Source organism: Canis lupus, chromosome 1, assembly GCF_003254725.2.
Source record: "Canis lupus dingo isolate Sandy chromosome 1, ASM325472v2, whole genome shotgun sequence".
NCBI lineage: Eukaryota > Metazoa > Chordata > Mammalia > Carnivora > Canidae > Canis > Canis lupus.
In genome coordinates, this window is record NC_064243.1 from 86109176 (window position 1) to 86130839 (window position 21664).

A 21664-nucleotide genomic window follows, 5' to 3' on the forward strand; every position below is an offset into this window, starting at 1 on the left:
TTTCATGTGTTCTTTTTAAAAATATTTTTGTCTCTTGCCCACATCAATCAGAAGCCCCTCAGTTCCTGCACATGGGTGAGATCATTGATGGTGTAGACATGAGAGCAGAGGTTGGAATTCTCACCCGGAATATTCTAATCCGAGGAGAAATGGAGGACTCATGCTATGCTGGAAACCAGTGCCAGTTCTTTGATTATGATACCTTTGGCGGACATGTCATGGTAGGCAAAAAGATTTAATGAGTTCCTTAGTTGCTAAATACACATTTGTGAAAACTTTCAAGTTTTGGAATGAGCTATATCTGGGTATTAAAAAGAAATCATATTTTATTTTTCTATTCAATGTCAGCGAGGAGATTTTGCATAGTTAAAAGAGTTATCTCTTCATTTAGTTGACCTCAACCTATAGTTAAACCATTTTGTCCCATGAAGAATTAAATCAGTTCATGTTGGGAAGAACCAGTTACAACCAAAGACTCTTGGTGTCCTTTCATGCAGTCTCTGAAAAGATCGATGATTCTTTTTAAAACTTCATATTATGAAAGAGTAAGCAGCAACAATATATACATCCAAAATATCTGTCAAAATATTTTTTGTATGCAGTTTTTTATTTATTTTATTTTGTATGCAGTTTTAAAACTACTGAGCAGTTACTATATGGGAAGCATTGCACTGTACTAACTGATTGGATTTTTGGCCTGCATTTTGGCTACATGTTTTTTTAAAATCAGTTTTTGTGCACTGAATAGGTTATGGTTGTTAGCAACATTTCTGTTATATTGTTTAATGAAATGTTGGTCAATGTTATTCCTTTGTTTTTAGTAGTATGATTAAAAATCCAGTGTTTAAAAATAGAATGTTTAAATTGTGGATCACAGAGACATTTATAAAAAGAGCTGAAGTAAATAATATGTGCTAATGAAAACATTGAGGGAGGATTTACACATAACTATTTATCAAACTGTGGTGGAGTTCATAGAAATAAAAGAACAAGACAAGACTGGAAATGACCAAAATATTTGAATGAACCAAAAACACTTTACATATATAGTAATCATTTCTATAGCTTTCCTGGTTACATTTCCTTTTATTACTAATTAGAGGCTATTTTTATGGCTCTTTAAAGTATTCACTTAGGTTGAGAAGCATTTGTTGGGGTGCCTCACTGGCTCAGTCAGTAGAACATGCAACTCTTGATCTCAGGGTCGTGAGTGCGAGTCTCATTGGGCATAGAGACTACTTTGGAGAAAAAAGGAAGCATTTGCTAAATTAGTAACTGGACATCCAGGAAAGCAAGGTGCCAAAGAAAAGAAATTTTTATTTTTTTTTTAAGATTTTAATCATTTATTTGGTGGAGGGGGCAGAAGGAGAGGAAGAGGCATATTCCCCATTGAGCAGGGAGCCTGACGAGGGGCTCCCATCTCAGGACTCAGAGATCAGGACCTGAGCTGAAGGCAGATGCCTAACCGAGCCACCCAGGTGCCACAGAAAATAAATATTTTAATATATATTCTCCTTTAGACATTTTCTATTAGAACTATATACATACATACATATATATCTATATCTATATCTATATATATGTGTGTGTGGGTGTGTGTGTGTGTGTATATATATTTTTTTTTCTACTTGAATATTTCAGAGTGTGTTGGTTTGATTTTGGTTATCTTGTCTTATAGATAAGGAAAAACTTCACCTCCGTCCATCTTTCTTATGTGGAATTGAAACACATGGGTCAGCAGGAGCTGGGGCGGTATCCTGTTCATTTTCACCTGTGCGGAGACGTGGATTACAAGGGGGGGTACAGCCCCGCGACGTTCGTGGATGGCCTTTCTATTCATCACAGCTTCTCACGGTGCATCACCGTGCATGGGACAAATGGCCTGCTGGTACGGAGCCTCTCTGCTAGCACATATTGTTGAGACCAATTAACTCTCCTTCGCTGTCACCACCTCTCAATGTGGTATAAGTGAGCTACTGTACTGCATCTTTCTCCATCCTTTTACTGAAAATTCTGGTGTTTTTCTCTATTCAGAGATGGTTAAAACCTGATATCCGGCTTTGCCCCTTCAGTTACGATGACAGTGTTTCTGCATGTGTCCCATGCTCCCATGCGTGCTACTTGGACAGTACTTGTCACTTAAACCACTGCCAGTCACATTACCAATGACATCACACACTTGTATTTCTGCAGATTAAAGACACCATTGGATTCGACACGCTGGGTCATTGTTTCTTTTTGGAAGATGGTGTTGAACAGAGAAATATTTTGTTCCACAATTTGGGGCTCCTGACCAAACCCGGCACCCTGCTCCCCACCGATAGGAATAATTCCATGTGTACCACCATGCGAGACAAAGTGTTTGGGAATTACGTCCCTGTGCCCGCCACGGACTGCATGTGAGTGGCCGGCACAGAACAAAGCACATGTGTGATGCTCCAGGCCTTTGACTCTGGGGGGACGGAAGACATTTTGGGGAGAAGGTTTTTTTAGTGGGCAGGATTTTTTCATGACTAATGCTTAAATCACCTTAAAAAATGCCTTGCAGGGCCGTTTCGACTTTCTGGATTGCGCATCCCAACAATCACCTGATTAGTAACGCAGCTGCGGGCTCACAGGTAAGTAATATTAAGTGCTTTCCATTGTTTTGTTTTCCTGTTTATAAGTATTCTGGTTTATATGGACGTGATGTAACGTGTGGCGGTCTAACTCAGGATGGCGGTGGTTTCTGCTACTGCTTATTTCACTGAAAGCAGGATATGGTTGAGATGGTTCTTTTGTTTCTTTTACGTCCTTCATGCCAGTTAGTGTTTATGAGTGAGGTAAGACAGATGCCAAGTGGGGGAAAAGAGGTGGGGTAATGTGTGGGGTTGTCATACTCTCAGAGTGTGTTTTTTTTTTTTTAATATTTTATTTATTTATTCATGATAGACATAGAGAGAAAGAGAGGCAGAGACACAGGCGCAGAGGGAGAAGCAGGCTCCATGCCGGGAGCCTGACGCGGGACTCGATCCCGGGACTCCAGGATCGCGCCCTGCACCAAAGGCAGGTGCCAAACCGCTGAGCCACCCAGGGATCCCCTCAGAGTGTGTTTTTAGCGGATCATGTGCAATCTTTCTGGCTCCTCATATTCAAGTCAGGCATGGCCTGGTACCTAATCATTTCAGTTTTTAATTTTGATAAACAAAGAAAACCTTGGCTTTTCTTTAGGGGAATGGATTGTTCTGTAGAACATTATGACAGCGGTCGTTCTTGTCAAGTGTACATCTTCTTGTTAAATGCAGGGATCATCCACACTTGGGGACTTCATCTCCTTGGTAAAGCAGCTAAACTCAACTATGTGCCTTACATTAACTCGGTGCTTTGAATTATTTCAGAGACATGCACACAAGAATAACTTAAGAGAATAAATGAACTATTTTGGGATGGCAGAAATGTCTCCTGGAGAAGCTTGGGGAGATTTACATGTATAATTGAGTGTGATTCAAAGTTGTTAATTTATCATATAAAAGTGAATCTTGAAGACGTTAAACTATTATGATTATATCAGTGCTGAAAACTATAGTACAGAGATAAGAGCTTTGCAGCAACCCCTAAATATCCATATTTATATATTCTGGCTATTAAAAGTTTTAAAAGAAAAGAGACACCTAGCATTATTTCCCAGGACCAAGTAAAAGATTAGTGGAAGAGAGTATTTCTTCCAGAATACAGGCATCAGTGGGTAATGGTGGAGTTCACACCTGTGATTTTCCTTAAAGACATAAAGCCCAAAATCTTTACTTAACAGGTCAGAGAGGGCAGCCCAGGTGGCTCAGCTGTTTAGCGCCGCCTTCAGCCCAGGGTGTGATCCTGGAGACCCGGGATCGAGTCCCACGTTGGGCTCCCTGCGTGGAGCCTGCTTCCCCTCTGCCTGTGTCTCTGCCTCTCTCTCTCTCCTTGTGTTTCTCATGAATAAATAAATAAAATCTTAAAAAAAAAAATAGGCCAGAGATCTAGACATTTAATCATTTCAGGTTTCTGTCCATTCATTTTTTGGCCAAATGTTTGTTGAGCCTCTATTGGGTTTGTGTTGAGAGTTTCTAATTAGGAGATGACTTTTGGGGCCAAGATGGCTGGGGTTTGATTTGCAGTTTTACCCTGGGATCGTCTTCTGATCTGCATTACATTTCAAATGAGCAGCCAGAGCAGAGGTTCCTTTCAGCTTGTTTCAGAAGTCATGGGTTGAAGATGAAAGCACATTGCGAATAGTTTATGAAAAAAAAAATGTGAGGCGAGGTTGCCAGCAACCCTTCTTGGGGCTCATGTGAGACATGAAGACAGCATGTCTTTCGTTTTCCATCTTATATTCGTTCTTCTTCCTTTTCATTCTGTGAGTTCTTTCTTTTCTTTCTAGAAAAACTGTTCCAGTAGAACTCATGTTTTGGCAAGGGTTTTCCTCCCAAAATAAATCAAACTCTTTCTTCTTGTACGTTTCCACTGCATTTTACAAAGCTCCTTTTACCTGTTTTGACACCACAGTGTTAAACAGGAAACAGCTGCTACCCCCTGTTGCCCCCACCTCCTACCCCCTCCCCAGACTCCATTTCATCCTGGGAGGGTTTGCCCTACCCTCAGCTTATAGGGCTGTGCTGTGGAGCCTCATCTGTCTTCATCTGTGCTGTGTTTTGTGCCCCAAAGAGTAAAGGTGGCAAACACATTTTTTCAAGATAGTTTGTTTTATTAAGACCCATCTCTCAACCTTTATCATGGAAAAATGTTAAATACTGCATTCATTTTGGTGTGTGGATGTATACGCTTTCCACAATTCATCTCTCTATGCCTCAAAAAAACTTTGTGTGTTACAATTAATGTAATACCTAATACATATATTTTAGTTGTCTCTGTATTTCCCATCAGACCATGAATTCTTTGAGAATAGCCTTACTGTCCACCTGGCACAGAGTGGGTACTAAACTAATGTTTGCCGAATATGAATGTATGGCACACTTTTGGACTTATGTTTAAGTTTGAACAACCTATTCACTCAGAGTTCTATCATGTGAAGTTGTTTTTAGAGTTGGGCTGGTTTTTAATTAAGATGTAAAGTAAAACAGTTGTGGGGTTTAAGACCACTAATTTTGATTTTTATATCTCATTTTGAGAGTCAGAAAATTTTAAACTGTTGTGCTGTTCCTGTTAAGGTTAGTAATACTGAAATTGAACAGACAGGATCCAGACTGAGACAGCATCCTGATTCATGCGTGTGGTGGTTTTTTCTCTTTGGCAAAAATTTGCCTTGGGACAGGAAGGGCATTGGAGTTGTTTGAAAGAAGTCAGTGAGCTCTGCGTGTTGGTGGATAGTTGTTTAATGAGTATGACTCATCTATTGATCAGGTTTGGAGGTAAACAGAAAAACACTCATATTGCTAAAAGGCCGTGCTGTCCGGGTCACATGGAAGGCAGGCATGCTTGTTTGGTTCTAATTCTGCATAACTTTTGTAGATGATGATGGGAGAGTTATATTTTGAAAATGAGTTTTGGTGTCAGCCAATTACTTCTATCCAATACCATAAGCAGAGTTAAGTTTGTTTTTTTAAAAGCCTGATTATAATGGCTTTGAGGGTGCTAGGTGAGTGCACAGCTTTTATAGTCCACTCTGAACCCGAAACAATGAAAAATTAGTGTTAAAAAGATTTCACTTTGCTTATGAAGCATGTTTATTGAGCATGTTTCATAGAGTGGCATTATAAAGAAAGGCTGTTAATGATCTTGCTCTTTTAATGACAGGATGCTGGAATATGGTATTTATTCCACAAGGAACCTACGGGGGAATCCAGTGGATTGCAGCTCTTAGCAAAACCAGAACTCACTCCATTGGGTATATTTTATAACAACAGGGTCCATTCAAGTTTTAAGGTAGGTTCCTAGGTTTTAACAAAATCAGTTCATATGATTTCCAGGGTGAAGGATGGAATGCTGAGAAACACAAGTGAGAAATGTCGGTTTTAGGTAACATTTACCACCAGAAAAAGGAATTTGTAATTAAAAAAGACCCGTAACCCTTCCACATTCAGCATTATGTACGTATCACCTTTATACACCACAGGCATAACTACCAACACACGTATATAATCTGAATAATTGTAGTGAGGGATTTGATCCCTGTGTTCCTTCCTCCCTCTCACCTTCTTTCCAGTCACTAATATTATGTTTTAGTAATCTATACATTAAATAATATGTTTCTCTGGGTTAAGAAGCATCCTTTCTTAGTTCATAGTGCTGATAGAGTGTCCTCGTGGGCATTTAATACTAATTATGTAGCAAAATATTATTTATGATATTTGACCTAACTTAAAATGATGCAGATCAAGTAAACCAAAGGCCACTTAGGAACTCCAGCTTCCATATTTAGCATTCATCCCCACCCTCAAGGGGTAAATATATTTGCCTCATTTTGTGCTCAGAAGGCACTTTGATATTTTCATTATATGATACAATGCCCAGATTCTTTACTCTGATGTGAACCACATCAAAGTTCAATTAATCCTTTCTGTTTATGATACTGAGAGGATCCTTTAAAAACATAAGTGTGTTATAATTTGAAAAGCTTAGGATCACTTGAAGACGTGAGAGAATAAAAATCCTTAGTCAGAATTATGATTTTTGTGAGCCGAGTAGTTGATTAAGGCTAACAATTATTGAGAGATTAGCACTTCAAAGTAGAAATCCTCAAAATTTTCTAATTATAGTGGTATAAAAAACATTTCATTCTAATTACTTTTTAATGCAGTGTACCATGAGGACACGTATTAATCTATTCTATTAATTATAAGAATATTAGATCTAAATAATGAGTGGATGATTAGGTTTTTATCTTGTTTAATTTGGGACTGACTCTCCAGAATGATACTTTATAGCCAAGGGAAACAGAGCCCTTGGAATCTTCTGAGAATAACCTGTCATCTTTGGATCAGCCATAAATACAGCAACCTGACCCTTTTGCTTTGGTTGCTCGTGCTACCCAAATCTGTATCTAGTAGAGGTCAGTCACGTCTCTCTGACTGCCAGTTGAGTACCATTTGGATGTGTGTGTGTGTGTGTGTGTGTAGATCTAACTTAGGATTCATACTCATTTCAGTCCATTATATCTTCCAGGCTGGCTTATTTATTGACAAGGGTGTCAAAACGACCAACGCTAGTGCTGCAGACCCAAGGGAATACCTCTGTTTGGATAACAGTGCAAGGTAGAGCTCATCCTTTTACCTCACTCTATGGCCATATCTTGCTAAAGCAAAACTTCCTGAGTTAAGCCGTTGTGCTCTCTTTGACAGTAACACATTTAAACTGAAGTTTTCAAAGTTTGCTGGAAGCTCTTGGAAAAACATTTTTTTTTCTGCTGTTCTTTAATCCTATGTCTGGTTGGTTGGTTTGTTATAAAATCTTACTGAGATGCCAAGGTCCATGCTTTCTCCATTCCTACCCCCCCCCCCTCCGAGTTGTCAGTTGATGTTAGATATGCAGAAAGAGAAAGAAAAAGGAGAGGTATTGAAAACAGGGTCTACATTTGGCCCAAAGTAGAACATGGTTCATTGAAAAATGAGCTAATCATAAAACAAAACAAAACAAAACAAAACAACAAAAAAACCGAACTAAGATGTTTTCGTGTAATTCCTTAAAACCAAGTCATGTAGAATTTATTGTCAGTGGTCAGAATGGAACATTGCATTGAATGTATTTCACAGGAAAAATCTTGAACTTGATGAACAAGCTACTTTGGTTCAGTTGTTTATAGTCCCAGAGTCCCATCATTGCTGGGCTCTATTATAACCACAAGATGTGGTTCGAACAGGGGGAACATTTCAACAACGTTCTCTTACGTGCTAAATAAGAGCCAAAATAAATAACATGTCTCCAATGGAAATAAAAGTTTCTGGAAAAGATAGCAACTTCAAGTCCTGTTCAGCAGAAACTGCATTTGTATTATTTTCTGATACTGCAAGTTGACTGACCAACTTCTGGTTTTACACAAGGGTGCTAAATTTAAGAGGCTTTGTTGATAGGCATTTAAGAAAAGACGCCAGGCCCTGTTGTTCACAAGGGAATAAGATAAGAGCCACACTGTAGGCTGGTAAGTCCACTTAAGTGCCAGGCAGGATGCTTGCAACACAGTAATAAGGCATGAGGTCAGGAGAAAACTGGGCAAAGTACAGTGAGTAAAATTGCTCACCAGGATTCCTAAAGGTCAAGTTGAGCCTGAAATATTTAAAGCAACAATCAGATGGCATTTGAGAAGCCAAGGAACTAGGGACATTATTTAAATAAAACAGAAGTTACTAGATACCGAATAGCTGAGTAAGATATGAAATGGGTAAACAGGAGATAAACTTTTAAAAAAAGATTTTATTTATTTATTCATGAAAGATACAGAGAAAGGCAGAGACATAGGCAGAGGGAGAAGCAGGCTCCCTGTGGAGAGTCTGATGTGCGACTCGATCCCAGGACCCCAGGATCACGACCTGAGATGAAGGCAGATGCTCAACCACTGAGCCATCCAGGTGTCCCAATAGGGGATAAACTTAAAAAGGAGCATAGAGATAACAACCAACCAGGAACCAAGAAGAGCATATGAACTGGCAAACAAAGAAAGCTTTGCTGCAAGCACACAGTTGCCTTTAAGAGGTTATTTTAACTGGTAGAATTAATAGTGTGTACTTGGCCTAGTATTAACAGAAAGATTCTCAAATACAACACAGTTGACTCTCTTCCCTGCCTTAAAAAATTCTGTAGGTGTGTATGAGTGGATGGATAAGAATATATATTTCAGAGTTCATTAGAATTCTGAATTAATTCAGAATTAATTAGACTTGACAATAAAACAGTTTATCCATAATGGCCTGAGAAGTTCTTTACTGGGTATGTGTATATATTATGATAATGGTAATTTTTTTCTCTGCTCTTATTCCTCTTGCCATTTTATAAATGTATACATATTGGGAATTAGAGTCCATTTGGAAGTTGTTATTGAAAAGAACTGATTATAGGAGATGAGTAACAAGACATTTGGCAGCTGGTGTATACATTTAATTTTGTATAAACTAATGTGTAGACTTTGCCCACATGCATTCATGCAGTCCAGACATGAGTAAAAATGATAAAACTCTAACACAATGAGTAATAAGCCAGCCCATGAGTTAAACATCAGGCTCATGGGATTCAGAGATCTTTAGTCTGTTCAACAAAGGGGAAGTTGACTCAACTGTTAATCAGATGAGCCTTTCCTTGTGCCTTCAAGATGTGAAACTAAAGGCATCCAAAGATGGGAAATTATTACCCAAGGAAACTCTTGGTTTGAGATTGGGACATTTCATCCAAAGGAATGAAAGAACATGAAAACCAACTAGTGTTTAAAGCCAAGGACAATTAAGGGAGATTGAAAAGTTTGCTTAAAGCTGCTTATAGATAAGCATGATGAAAAATTGGGAAAGTTATCTATCATCTATATATCAAGTGGGTTGAAAATAAAGCTATCATCTATACATCAAGAGGTTGAAAATAAAGAGTATCCAAGCAAGTGGTCAACAGTTGATTTATATGGAGAGGAATTTCAGAGAAGACAAGATGGCTGCAGCAGAAAATCATTGTTGCTTTATGATACCTTTTTTGGCTTTCTTTAAGAACATTGTATAGTTTTCTTTCCACAACTTTCCACTGGCATGCTATTATGTAATGACTGCAAACCTGTTTGGCAGCAACCACGATGCTGGAAAGTGGGTGGTGGCCCAGAGTTAGACTTTTCACCCCTTAGGTCAGAGCTATTTAGTGTAAGCGGTTATATATACAGTCTAAGGGTGGATGTAGTCCTTGCCAGACTAGTCTTCTGTGGTCTATTGTCTACAATCCTTTCACCAAGTAGCAGCTAATTACCAGTTTTAAAAAAAAGTGAAATCTAGTATAACTTCCTTGACTCCCAGTTTCTAAAGACTTTCTACCACATCTATTTATCCATCCATCTGTCCATCCATCCATCCATCCATCCATCCATTGATCTATTCACCTACTTTATTGAGGTATGGTTACCATGTAATTGTGCAGATTTAATGTATACAACTGGAGGAGTTTGGGGATAGGTATACACCCATAAAGCCATCACCATCATCAGGGTCATAGACAGAGCCGTCACCTCCCAGAGTTTTCTCCTGCCTCCTTTATTGTTATCATTAAAAATTTTTAAGAATATTTCTTAATGTTTCTGTGATAAGAGCATTTACCCTAAGACCTACTCTCTTAGCAAATTTTAAGTGTACAACAGAGTGGTACTAACTGTAGGCACTATGCTGTATGGCAGATCTCTAGATTAATGGCTGTGAGCATCTGGAGGGGGAGCAGGATATAGGCAGGTGATGGCCAAAAGGTACAAAGTTTTACTTATGCAAGATAAATCCTAAATTTTGTGTTTTAGAGAGCATGTGTGCATGTGCAAGGTTGGGAGGGGCAGAGGGAGAGGGAGAAAGAGAATTTTTTTTTTAATTTTAAAGATTTTATTTATTTATTCATGAGAGAGAGAGAGAGAGAGAGAGGCAGAGACACAGGCAGAGGGAGAAGCAGGCTCCATGCACCGGGAGCCCGATGTGGGATTCGATCCCGGGTCTCCAGGATCGCGCCCTGGGCCAAAGGCAGGCGCTAAACTGCTGCACCACCCAGGGATCCCCGAGAAAGAGAATCTTAAGCAGGCTCCATGTTCTGTGTGAGCCCCACATGGGGGTTAATCTCATGATCCTGAGATATGACCTGAGCCAAAATCAAGAGTCAGATGCTTAACTGACTGAGACACCCAGGCGTTCTTCTGCTTTTCCCGCGGCATTTAGAATGAAGAGCCACATATTTGCCTGGCACATGCTCAGCTCTCTAGCCTCTGTTCCATGCTTTTTACTCTCCAGCCAACTTGTTCGTCCTTTGAATGAGCCAGGGTCACCCACGCCTAGGGACCTTTGCACTTACTGTTCTCTGTGCATGGCTTTATCTCCCATCACAGCACCTACTGTGTGCCAGCAATGAAGGTAGTGGCATTTGAGCAAATGGTATTTGCTGACCGCATATTTGAAAAATCTCAAACTGCTGAATTGGTTTTTAAAAAGCTATCTAGCTGTTTCTCTCCCCACCCGCGCCCAAGCTTTGTGAGATTAAGATAGGAATGATCCTTTTTAAAAAAAAATAGGTGGCCTTATGGAATTAATTATTCGATTTGTTATATGGGACAATTTTTGACACCAATTCTTTAATCTTTTCATTAAGATCCTTGTAAGTATTCTAGAAGGACAAGAATAAAAGAGGTAGAATTCAATCTTTGTGGTTAGTAAGTTAATTAAATACAATATGTCTTAAATTTAGGCATTTTTAAGATCTTGAACTAGTTTTATCTCTGTATCTAAAACATTTCACCAGCACACAATTCAAATAATCTAGTTCACATATATAGATGTTGAAATATCTGATGAATTTATTCAGTATGTTTATGTTAGTGTCACGTAGCTTAAGAATTTGTGAAAACACGCCAGATTTCCTGGTCTGAGGGTTTTTTTTGTTTGTTTGTTTTGAAATGGTTTTAGTGCTTAGAATGTTTTGCAGTGTCCTGTTCTATAGTATAACTTGATTTAAAAAAATAAGTTATGAAAGCAGTTCTCTGGAAACTTATATAAATAAATGTAAGTTTTTTTTAATATCTGAAATATAAATAATGAATTTGTAAATTGTGTCTTAAGATTTTGTTTGTTTTGGTCAAATATAAATCCTGCCTTTTGACACATAAGCTTATAATTGTAAATAGTGCTTTTTTAAAAAGTTCATTTTTGTTTTTTTTTAACCCCAAGATTTAGGCCTCATCAGGATGCAGACCCTGAAAAACCACGTGTTGCTGCTTTAATTGACAGGCTCATTTCTTTTAAAAATAATGACAACGGAGCTTGGGTCAGAGGCGGAGACATTGTTGTTCAGAATTCCGCGTAGGTATTCTCTGCAAAGTCATTGTCTGATGACACCGATGTATGCTTTTATTTATTTATTTTTTGATGTATTTATGTTTTAAGGCAATTTAAAAAACCCCCAGCATATAAAAGCACGGTGGTACTTTCTGGAATGATATTATTATATTTTTAAATTTATTTATTTTTAGTAATCTCTCCACTCAACGTGGGGCTCGAACTCACAACCCTGAGATCAGGAGTTGCATGTTTTTCTGCCTGAACCAGTCAGGTACCTCTGGAATCGTTATTATTACTAATAGGGTGAGCTCTGAGGAAGTATGCTTGTGTTCACAGACTGCAAATGTTTGGAATTGTCTCATTCTGCTGCTTTTATTGGAACTGAACTTGTCTGGCGACCCAAGAGTTTTCTGATGAGATTGAACAGAAACTGGGGATTTAACTTTATAGAACAAACATGGTCTATGTCAGAGAGCTAAATAAAGATTTTGAAACTACCTGGAATTTTTTTTCTTTCCTTTTTGGAAACTCTGAAGTTTTTCTGATGCTCTTCCACTGCCATTCAAAACAAAAGTTGTGAATTCTACCTTAATAAGGTTGTTGACTTACATTTTCACATGATCTGAGGCAGTGAGCATCCCACTTTTTTCTCTTTTCCCACTTACATAATTTTAGGAGAAATTTTGATGTATATTGAGTTAAAATTTGGTGTCCAAGAGCCTAGAAAAACATGTGTTTTTCTGGCTGGCACTGATGTTAGCTCCTTGGCATTTTTACTGTCCCCTCTGACTTTCATCATGCAAAAAATTAGTTTTGTATTACAGCTGTAGAAGTAGCTTGGGTATTCACGTTGAACATTTTGAAGAGGGTACCATGATCTAATTGTTTTTCTCAGAAATAATTAGAAAAGTAATAGTTATAGCTTACACTTATATGCTACGTACTCTGTGCCGAGAACTGTCCTAAAGGGGTGGAATTAATTATTATGTTTAATGCCCTTGAGTATCTGATGAGGAAGGTTATGTTATTGCTTCAACTTCTAGGTGAGCAAACTGAGGGAGAGTCAGGTTGAGTAGCTTGCCCAAGGTCATTCTGGGTCATGTGGCCGTTGATCATCAAAGCCTAGATTTGAACCAGGTGCCTTCACTGTGAAGGCTGTGCTTTTAGCTATTGGGAAACGAAACACATTCTGTGGTCTTGGAGAGTAAACATCGGAACCTCCTGGGTTTCCTAAAAACTGAATACTGAGAGAAATTATCTCTTGTTATATGAGGTGGTAAATTTTATTTTTATTTTTATTTTATTTTTATTTTATTTTATTCTTTTTTTTGAGGTGGTAAATTAAACAACGTTCTTTTATTCTCTTTTCTCTCATAGATTTGCAGATAATGGAATAGGACTGACCTTTGCCAGGTTTGTAATTACTTTAAAAATACTTACCTGATTATTTTAAAGATGTAAGGTAAAATAGCCTGGGTTTCTTTTGTTTTTGTTTTTGTTTTTTTAATCACACATAGGAATGTTATATCATTATATTAGCATAATACCAAAGTCAGGGGTTAATATTAGCTGGAACTCCAAAGAAAGGTAGCACTGTCAGATTTTTTGCTTAAAAGATAACACTCGAGAAGAACGGAATAAAGGTTGGGAACATATTAAATAATTTCTTTCTTAGAAGCTGGTCTGATGTTGCAGTGATCTTTAAGACCTTTTATGCCCCATATTTGTCTCCGGACAACAGTTATTTGGGCCACTGTCTTAGACATACTTGTCTTCGAACTGTTAGACTCAGGGCAAGTTCATTCACCCATGTGCATTGCTGTTGCTGGAGACGAAAATAATCAATTGTTGATGCTAGACGCATTTTCGTCTGTTTAACCTGCAAACCATGTATTATTAATTTATATGTATGTTCACAGTTTAGAAGGACTTATTGATGATAATATGTATTAGAGAAAGCTCTTGGCTGCTTGGAAAACTTTTAGCTTTTAAGCTATAGCTTGCCTTTATCTGAGGATGAATTTAAATCTCATGGAGAGGAGTGTAATGGTTATACTCACTTTTACAGCGATGGAAGCTTCCCAAGTGATGAAGGCTCCAGCCAGGAGGTATCCGAATCTCTCTTTGTTGGGGAGAGCAGGAATTATGGCTTTCAGGGTGGTCAGAACAAGTACGTAGGCACTGGAGGAATAGACCAGAAGCCCCGGACCTTACCTAGGAACAGGTAAGCAGTGGTTTAGCAGTGGACAGTTAGTTTGAACGATAAATGAAAACCTAACCCTTGTGGAAGTTTCTGTAGTAATGTTGGATGGATTGGTTCCCACTGTGACACTTTTCCCACCTTATCTAATTGCCACTATTATTATTTTTGGTATTATTGCTATTGCAGTTGTGTATATTATCTTCTGGAACTCTGGAGCATTAGCTACCAGACGCTCTATAGGTTTCATTATCAATTGTATCCCATAGGAAGCTGTCTCTTTTCATTCCTTACACGAGGTCTTCTAGTAGCTGCCGATTTTTTTTTTGGTTTTCTTCTTTTTGAGCCACAGGAAATTGGCCAAACTATGAAGTATGACATTAGGTCATTTTGGCCTCTATTTGTGAAGATAGGTTTGCAGAAATAGCCCCTGGAAAAAGGAAATAACCTATTGAAAAGACTCCTAGAAAATAAGAGTTGGTAAATGCCAAAGCTGACTCAAACCCTAACCACGGCCATCTAATTACCAGTGTTTCTGTTGTACGGAGTAGACTCTTGGCATGTTTTCTGTCAAAATAATCACTGTCATTAAAAGAGTACTTCCCACCAGAAAGATTCTTCAGAGCTTTTAGGGAACTATTAACTAATTAATCCATACCTTAGTTCTGAGACCAAGTTTGGAGTTGTCCTCATTTTACTTGTAGAAACACAGATAGAGAAAAACTCATATTTTAAAGGTCTCATGTTAGAGCTACTGCCAGAATGCACCAAACACCCACTCCCTTAGAGTTGTACTCTGTATGTGGCCACGGGGCTAGGACAGGTCAGGGGCGTGGGCCAACGAGGCTGCTATTTGAGGGACAGAGCAGTGCTCGGTGGCAGAAGGGCTTTACTAGCTTCTGGCAGAGAGTGAGCGTGGTGTTGGGAAATCTTGAACGCTATTATAAGCTACGCTTTGTGTAGCCATCCTACTAGTCAGACTGTGGAAGCCACTGGGAAAGAAACTTTATGGATTTTTAATAGCTAACATTTATTAGATGCTGATGATGTGTCAGGCCCTGTTCTGAATACTTTATTCTCTGCTTAATCCTTGCAAAGTCCAGTGAGGTGGGTACTGTCATTATCCTGCTTTCTAAATGAGGAGTTTACTAAAAAGAGCTGAGGTGGGATTCAAACCCTGTTAGTTTGCCCTCAGCACTGTGCCTGTCACAGTGAAGCTGCAGTTGTCTCGGCTAATGTGTCATGAAAACTGTGTTGGTTGGCATGTGGCAGCAGTATCATGGTGGCCAGCTCCATTCTTTTTACTCTACATTGGCCTCCAGTTTTTTTTTTTCTTCTTTTTCTTTTCTCTCTCTCTCTCTCTCTCTCTTTTTTTTTTTTTACTGAAGCATAAGTGATTTATAATATTATGTTTCAGGTGTACAAAATTCTGATTTGACAAATGTATACATACATTATGTGGCCTCCAATTTTTTTTTAAGATTTATTTATTTATTTATTTATTTATTTATTCATTCATTCATTCATTCATTCATTCATGAGAGAGAGAGAGAGAGAGAGAGGCAGAGACACAGGCAGAGGGAGAAGCAGGCCCCACGCAGGGAGCCCGATGTGGGACTCGATCCTGGGTCTCCAGGATCACGCCCTGGGCTGAAGGCGGCACTAAACCCCTGAGCCACTTGGGCTGCCCTGGCCTCCAATTTTATTTCAAAATGCTTGTTGCTTCTTTGCAAAGGAAGGTTTCCCAAACAAAGATTCCTCACTGGACAATGGATCCAGCTTTTATTTTACTGTGTCTTGACTACTTTTTCTGTGAGACAGAACCATTTTGGGATTTATCCTTAGATATACTTCAAGATGCAAGTGCCTGGGTAGCTCAGTCTGTTACGTGTCTGCCTTCCGCTCAGTTCATGATCCTGGGGTCCTGAGATCAAGTCCCACATCGGGCTCCCTGCTCACCTGGGAGCCTGCTTCTCCCTCTGCCTGTCTCTCCCTGCTTGTCTTCGCTTTCTGTCAAATGAATAAATAAAATCTTTACAAAATAAAAAAAGAAATACATCAAGATGCATAGATTTTTTTAACCAAGCTATTTCATTATCTTGCTAGCATGTATGCTTTTACTATAAAACACTGCCGAGTTATAAACTAAAGTTGCTATAGAAATCCTCTGCAGTGCCATTAAAGAATTTAACGGGGTAGAAACCTAAGAGATCCAGAATATTATGGGGTTTTTACCTTAATTATGATTAATGATACATGATTAGTAGGTTAAGGGGTTTGTGTTTGAACAGAAAGGAGCAAAGTGAATAAACTGAATTTCTCAATCCAGCCAGCCCCTTTAACATAGTAAGCCTTGAGGATTTACACTTTTATACTTTTAAGTATATCATTTCATCTTATTACTATCATTTAGTGGCTTGAAGGAGATCCTCTCTGTGAAAGTACAGATTTATCTTTTGTTCTCCTGCCTGCCAAAGATTTTGGAAACAAAACTAAAGTATATGAGTTCCCAAATGAAAGGTCATAACTGGGTTGATTCAAGGAAGCAAAGTCACCTCTTCAGAGAGGCCTCCATTCTGTCCAAAGCAGCACGTCTCTCACACCTGGTCTGTTGTAGTACCGTGTCTCACTGCCTGCACACCTGCTCTCTGAAATTATCTTGTTTTTCTGTTTGCCTTTCCCACTGCTGTGTAAGTTTCATTTGATCAGGGATCTTCTCTTGGTACCACTGGATCCTAGAATTGTGCTTAGTGTGGCCGAGATAGTTAATAGTGTTTATAAAACAAATCTGTAAGAGAATGCCAGTACAGGGATGGCCCATGTGCATTAAACAAAATCTTGTATTTCAACAGGACGTTCCCAATCAGAGGCTTTCAGATTTATGATGGGCCCATTCATCTAACCAGGTGTACTTTCAAAAAATATGTGCCAACTCCAGATAGGTACACCAGTGCTATTGGCTTCCTTATGAAGAATCCGTGGCAGATAACTCCCAGGAATAACATCTCCCTCGTGAAGTTTGGTCCACATGTAAGTATGTCCTTAACGGTACCCACGTGGTGACCATGGCGGGAGGAGGAGGGATAGCATATTCCCAAAGACAAGAACACAAAGTATTCGTACTGAGTCTTGACAACTAGGAGGAGAAGTATGTGCAAGAGAGACTTGTAATTCCATGCACATTGTCCTATTGGGTTCAAGGTGAGAACAGTAGTCTCATGTGACCTGAGGTATTTTTGACATTCAAGTGATAGCTCAAAAGGGACAATGACTTGGAGTGATGACAGGGGCATGGGGATGGTAGTGTTTCAGAGGAACAGCAGAACATAGAATTTGGAGAAGTTCATTGTAATAATATGAAGAGATTTGAGTTCTGCTTGGTAGTTTACTTGTCCAGGGCTTATTCTTCTGGGGAACCAGAGGATAAAAGGATGGGAAAGAAGAGGAATATTGGGGTGGTGTAAGACAGATGCAGATAAAAACTGTTGGAAGGTTTTTATAAAGACTGCAGGAGAAGACTGAGAAGTAATTGTTTACAGTATAGTGGGCCACAGAAATCGTTGGCTTAGTGGTTTCATCAGTGCCCTCTGTTCTCTGAGCACACAGGACAGTCTGATTCATACCCCACCTCCACCATCTTACCTATTCCAAGATGACGGTGGGATGGGGAGTTTGAGTCTCAGGCCGTCTCTCTCGCCACTCCCACACACAGGTGGCTACAACTGGAAAATGACCTATACTTCTCTCATTGATGTCCACAGGCAGACTCTGCAGTTGCCTGGTTTAAAATAGAACATGGGTTAGTTTACCAAGGTCTGTATCTGGTTTTCCAGAATGGCTAAGGCATGAAACAGAAGCATAGGTGCAATTCGGGATGCCAACCACGTTGGCTGGTTCTCTTTTAGGTCCTGTGACTCCAGGGGAAGAGGGAGGGCTACACTAGCAGATAGCTCCCACAAAAATTAACAGGGTGGTCCTTGGATCAGCTTTCCAGTGTGGAGGTTGGGTCTTCACTTACTGCCCACACAGACCTCTTCATACATGGAGTTCTAGTGACTGCGGACGTAGTTGTTATGAAAAACAAGTCATTGAGTGAACATTGGTGGTGGAGTTCCTGAGTTCTAGCATCTGTGCTGTTCAAGTGTAGCAGTCATCAAACTGGAGTCTGATCTGATGGTGCTGATGCCCTGGGAACAGTCTGTGAAGGAAATTTCATTCTGCCTTAAAAGGTGGGAAATATGCCCTCAACTATTCTTGGATTTAACCATAGATGGTATAAGGGAAATGGGGAGAAAGAAAAAAGCCAACAACTAAGAACCTAGAGCCACTTGTCCCAAACATCACTGATAATTCATTGGGTTGCCTATCACTTAGATGATCAGTTGATTTTAAAACATATGAGAAAAAAATAAAACATATGAGAGTTGTGTCTAAACACCTTGTTTGGCGTGAATAATTTACCACTAATAGGAAGCAGCTAAAGACTATAAAACATGCCACCTGCGGCCTGCTCTGCAGTTGTGTGCTATGTGTTTAATAAAAGCCTTAAATTAACTCTACCTGACATGAAAATTACTGAGCTGGTTTTTTTTTTTTTTTTTTAAAGATTTTGTTTATTTATGGGATGCCTGGGTAGCTCAGTGGTTGAGCGTCTGCCTTTGGCTCAGGGTGTAATCCCGGGGTCATGGGATTGAGTCCCACATCAGGCTCCCTGCAGGGAGCTTCTTCTTCTGCCTATGTCTTTGCCCCTCTCTCTCTCTCATGAATTTTTATTTATGAGAGAGAGGCAGAGGGGGAAGCAGGCTCCCTGTTGTGATTCTGTGGCCATAGGTTAGTTTTGTCTGGAGAGAGAGCCGGTAATAGTTTTTAAATGGAAAAAAAAAAAAGAAAACACCAAATATGTTTTCAACATTTGCTACTTGAACTCCACAGGCTTTATCATTTTGTTTTGCCCAGCCATGTCATAATGAATTGAAAACTGTGATTAACTGGGTACCGTAGTTGACAGCCATGAACTGTGACTCAGAACTGCTTTAACCTTAAAGCAGTTGTAATGCACTTGGATCCTTTCAGGGAACTCTGGCCAGGATGGTAGAAGGCTTCATTTTGTGATGTCCTGGCTTCTCACTGCTGGCAGGTCTCTTTGAATGTCTTCTTTGGAAAGCCTGGCCCCTGGTTTGAAGATTGTGAGCTGGATGGTGATAAGAACTCCATATTCCACGATGTTGATGGCTCTGTGACAGGATACAAGGATGCTTATGTGGGAAGAATTGACAACTACCTGATTCGCCACCCAAGCTGTGTAAACATTACCAAATGGAATGCAGTGGTCTGCAGCGGGAGTTATGCCCAGGTAGGCCAGAATGCATCATGATGCCTGATTCCGAACCAGCTCCTAACAGCGCTCCTTCCATGAGGAGTACTCTTCTGCTCTTCAGCATGATTGATACTTTCCAATGCATGATTTGTCTTTAGGAAAAAAGAAAAAAAAATGTATTAGGAATCATGGACTCCTAGAATTTTATTTAAAGTTCTCCTGCTCCAAACCAGTTAAACAAATAGAAAGTGGTAGGACAATTTGCCCTGGGTTACTTATGGTTGGGATGTAGTTGGGGTGAGAACCCTATTTCCTAAGTCTTAGGTGTTTCTTGCCATGCTACAGCTGTGCCCACTGAGAGGGAGACTTATTCTTTGCTTCCAGGGTCATGATCTCTACTAAATTAGGGAATTAGGCAGAGGGATAAAGATTGGGGGGAGTTTCCTGGCTTATTTTAAAGGAATATTAGCTTCTTTGTTGTGGGACTTCTCGTTCCCATAAGGAAAAAAAATGTTATTCTTGTCTGAGTTCTGGGAAAAACAAGGGAAAAAATGGGGAATTAAATCTAGTGGAGAAGAAAAGAATGTGATTTGAAATGTAATTTCTTTTTTCCTTTCATTTTATTCTTTTTAAGATTATTTATTTATGAGAGACAGAGACATAGGCAGAGGGAGAAGCAGGTTGTCTTTGGGGAGCCTGATGCAGCTCGATCCCAGGACCCTGGGATCACACCCTGAGCCAAAGGCAAACACAACCACTGAGCCACCCAGACGCCTCTCATGTTATTCTTATCAGAATTGTCTGCCAAAACTAAGATAACCTATCAAAATTATTAGAAATGTGCCCATTGACCTTGTGGATTTTCTACGTATTCAAGAATGTGAACCTAATCTTCCTAGCTTACAAAGCAGAGTAGTAATTCAGTTTTTTGTTGGAGGAAGGAGAAGGAAGTAAGTCATCCAGTACTTCCTAAGAGGTTCTGGGAATGGTAGGACCACAGGTCAGAAATGTTCTCTGAGGCTTTGGGAAGTGGGCTGGTAGCCCAGATCTGCAGTCCATTGTTGTTACTTAGGTAATGTATACAACTGTATGTTTTTAGGTGAAAGGTAGAAGCACTTGGATCTCAAGATAGAATAATAATTGGCTATTTGTAAATATATTTTATTTTATTATTTATTTATTTATTTATTTATTTAAATTTTTTATATTTATTTATGATAGTCACAGAGAGAGAGAGAGGCGCAGAGACACAGGCAGAGGGAGAAGCAGGCTCCATGTCACCGGGAGCCTGATGCGGGATTTGATCCAAGGTCTCCAGGATCGCGCCCTGGGCCAAAGGCAGGCGCCAAACCGCTGCACCACCCAGGGATCCCTATTTGTAAATATATTTTAAGCTCTTTGCTAACCCAAGGTTTAAAGGGGCTCAGGAAGAAAGGTGGAAATATAAGGAGAATTAAGGTTACATGTGTCACCTCCTATCCTTCCTTGGTTTGGAAGAAGGCAAGAGATTAATCAATCTATCTCCTGTTATATATTACATAGAAGCTATTATATATAATCTGTTATATAGCAACCTAGTTTAAAAATATTATTTTAACTTCTATTTTTATATCTATTTTATATTTATATAACCTAAATAGTAAATATAGGTTAAACTAACGTATTTTAAAAATTCAATATGTATGTGTTGTAACTGTAATATCGTCTATAGCATAGTAGTACTAATAAATATATACATTTAAAGGAAGATAATTGGTAGTCCTAAGATATATATTTCCTATCTTTTTTTTAAATCTTTAAGTGGGATCTATAAGGAAGAGTATTATTATATTAAAAGAGTCAAACATGAATGAGACTTAGGGAGCTTGTCTGGCGCACAGGTTGTATAATTGAAGAATTAATATAAACAAAATTATAGAAATAACAGGAAGAGGGATGGCTGGGTGGCTCAGTGGTTGAGCGTCTGCCTTTGGCTCAGGGCGTGATCCCAGGGTCTGGGGATCGAGTCTTGCATGGGGCTCCCCACTAGGAGCCTGCTTCTCCTTCTGCCTGTGCCTCTGTCTCTCTCTCTGTGTCTCTCATGAATAAATAAATCTTAAAAAAAAAATGAAATGACAGAAAGAAATACTGTGAATTAAATGTAGTATTTGGCAAATGTTTTAATCTTTCTGGAGAATTCTGTTATAG

The 21664-nt window shown here is 39.2% G+C and overlaps 1 protein-coding gene across 3 annotated transcripts in view; it reads left to right on the forward strand.

Moving 5' to 3' along the window:
• Window positions 1-21664, forward strand: part of CEMIP2 (cell migration inducing hyaluronidase 2) — a 78281-nt gene that overhangs the window by 37650 nt on the left and 18967 nt on the right. For all 3 annotated transcript variants that reach the window (XM_025423318.3, XM_025423316.3, XM_025423317.3), the window contains 11 exons: window positions 52-221; window positions 1679-1888; window positions 2194-2399; window positions 2549-2618; window positions 5770-5898; window positions 7138-7226; window positions 11850-11981; window positions 13338-13373; window positions 14029-14184; window positions 17013-17190; window positions 19298-19513. In XM_025423318.3, the coding sequence (XP_025279103.1) occupies window positions 52-221; window positions 1679-1888; window positions 2194-2399; window positions 2549-2618; window positions 5770-5898; window positions 7138-7226; window positions 11850-11981; window positions 13338-13373; window positions 14029-14184; window positions 17013-17190; window positions 19298-19513 (1592 nt within the window). The remainder of the gene's footprint in view (window positions 1-51; window positions 222-1678; window positions 1889-2193; window positions 2400-2548; window positions 2619-5769; window positions 5899-7137; window positions 7227-11849; window positions 11982-13337; window positions 13374-14028; window positions 14185-17012; window positions 17191-19297; window positions 19514-21664) is intronic.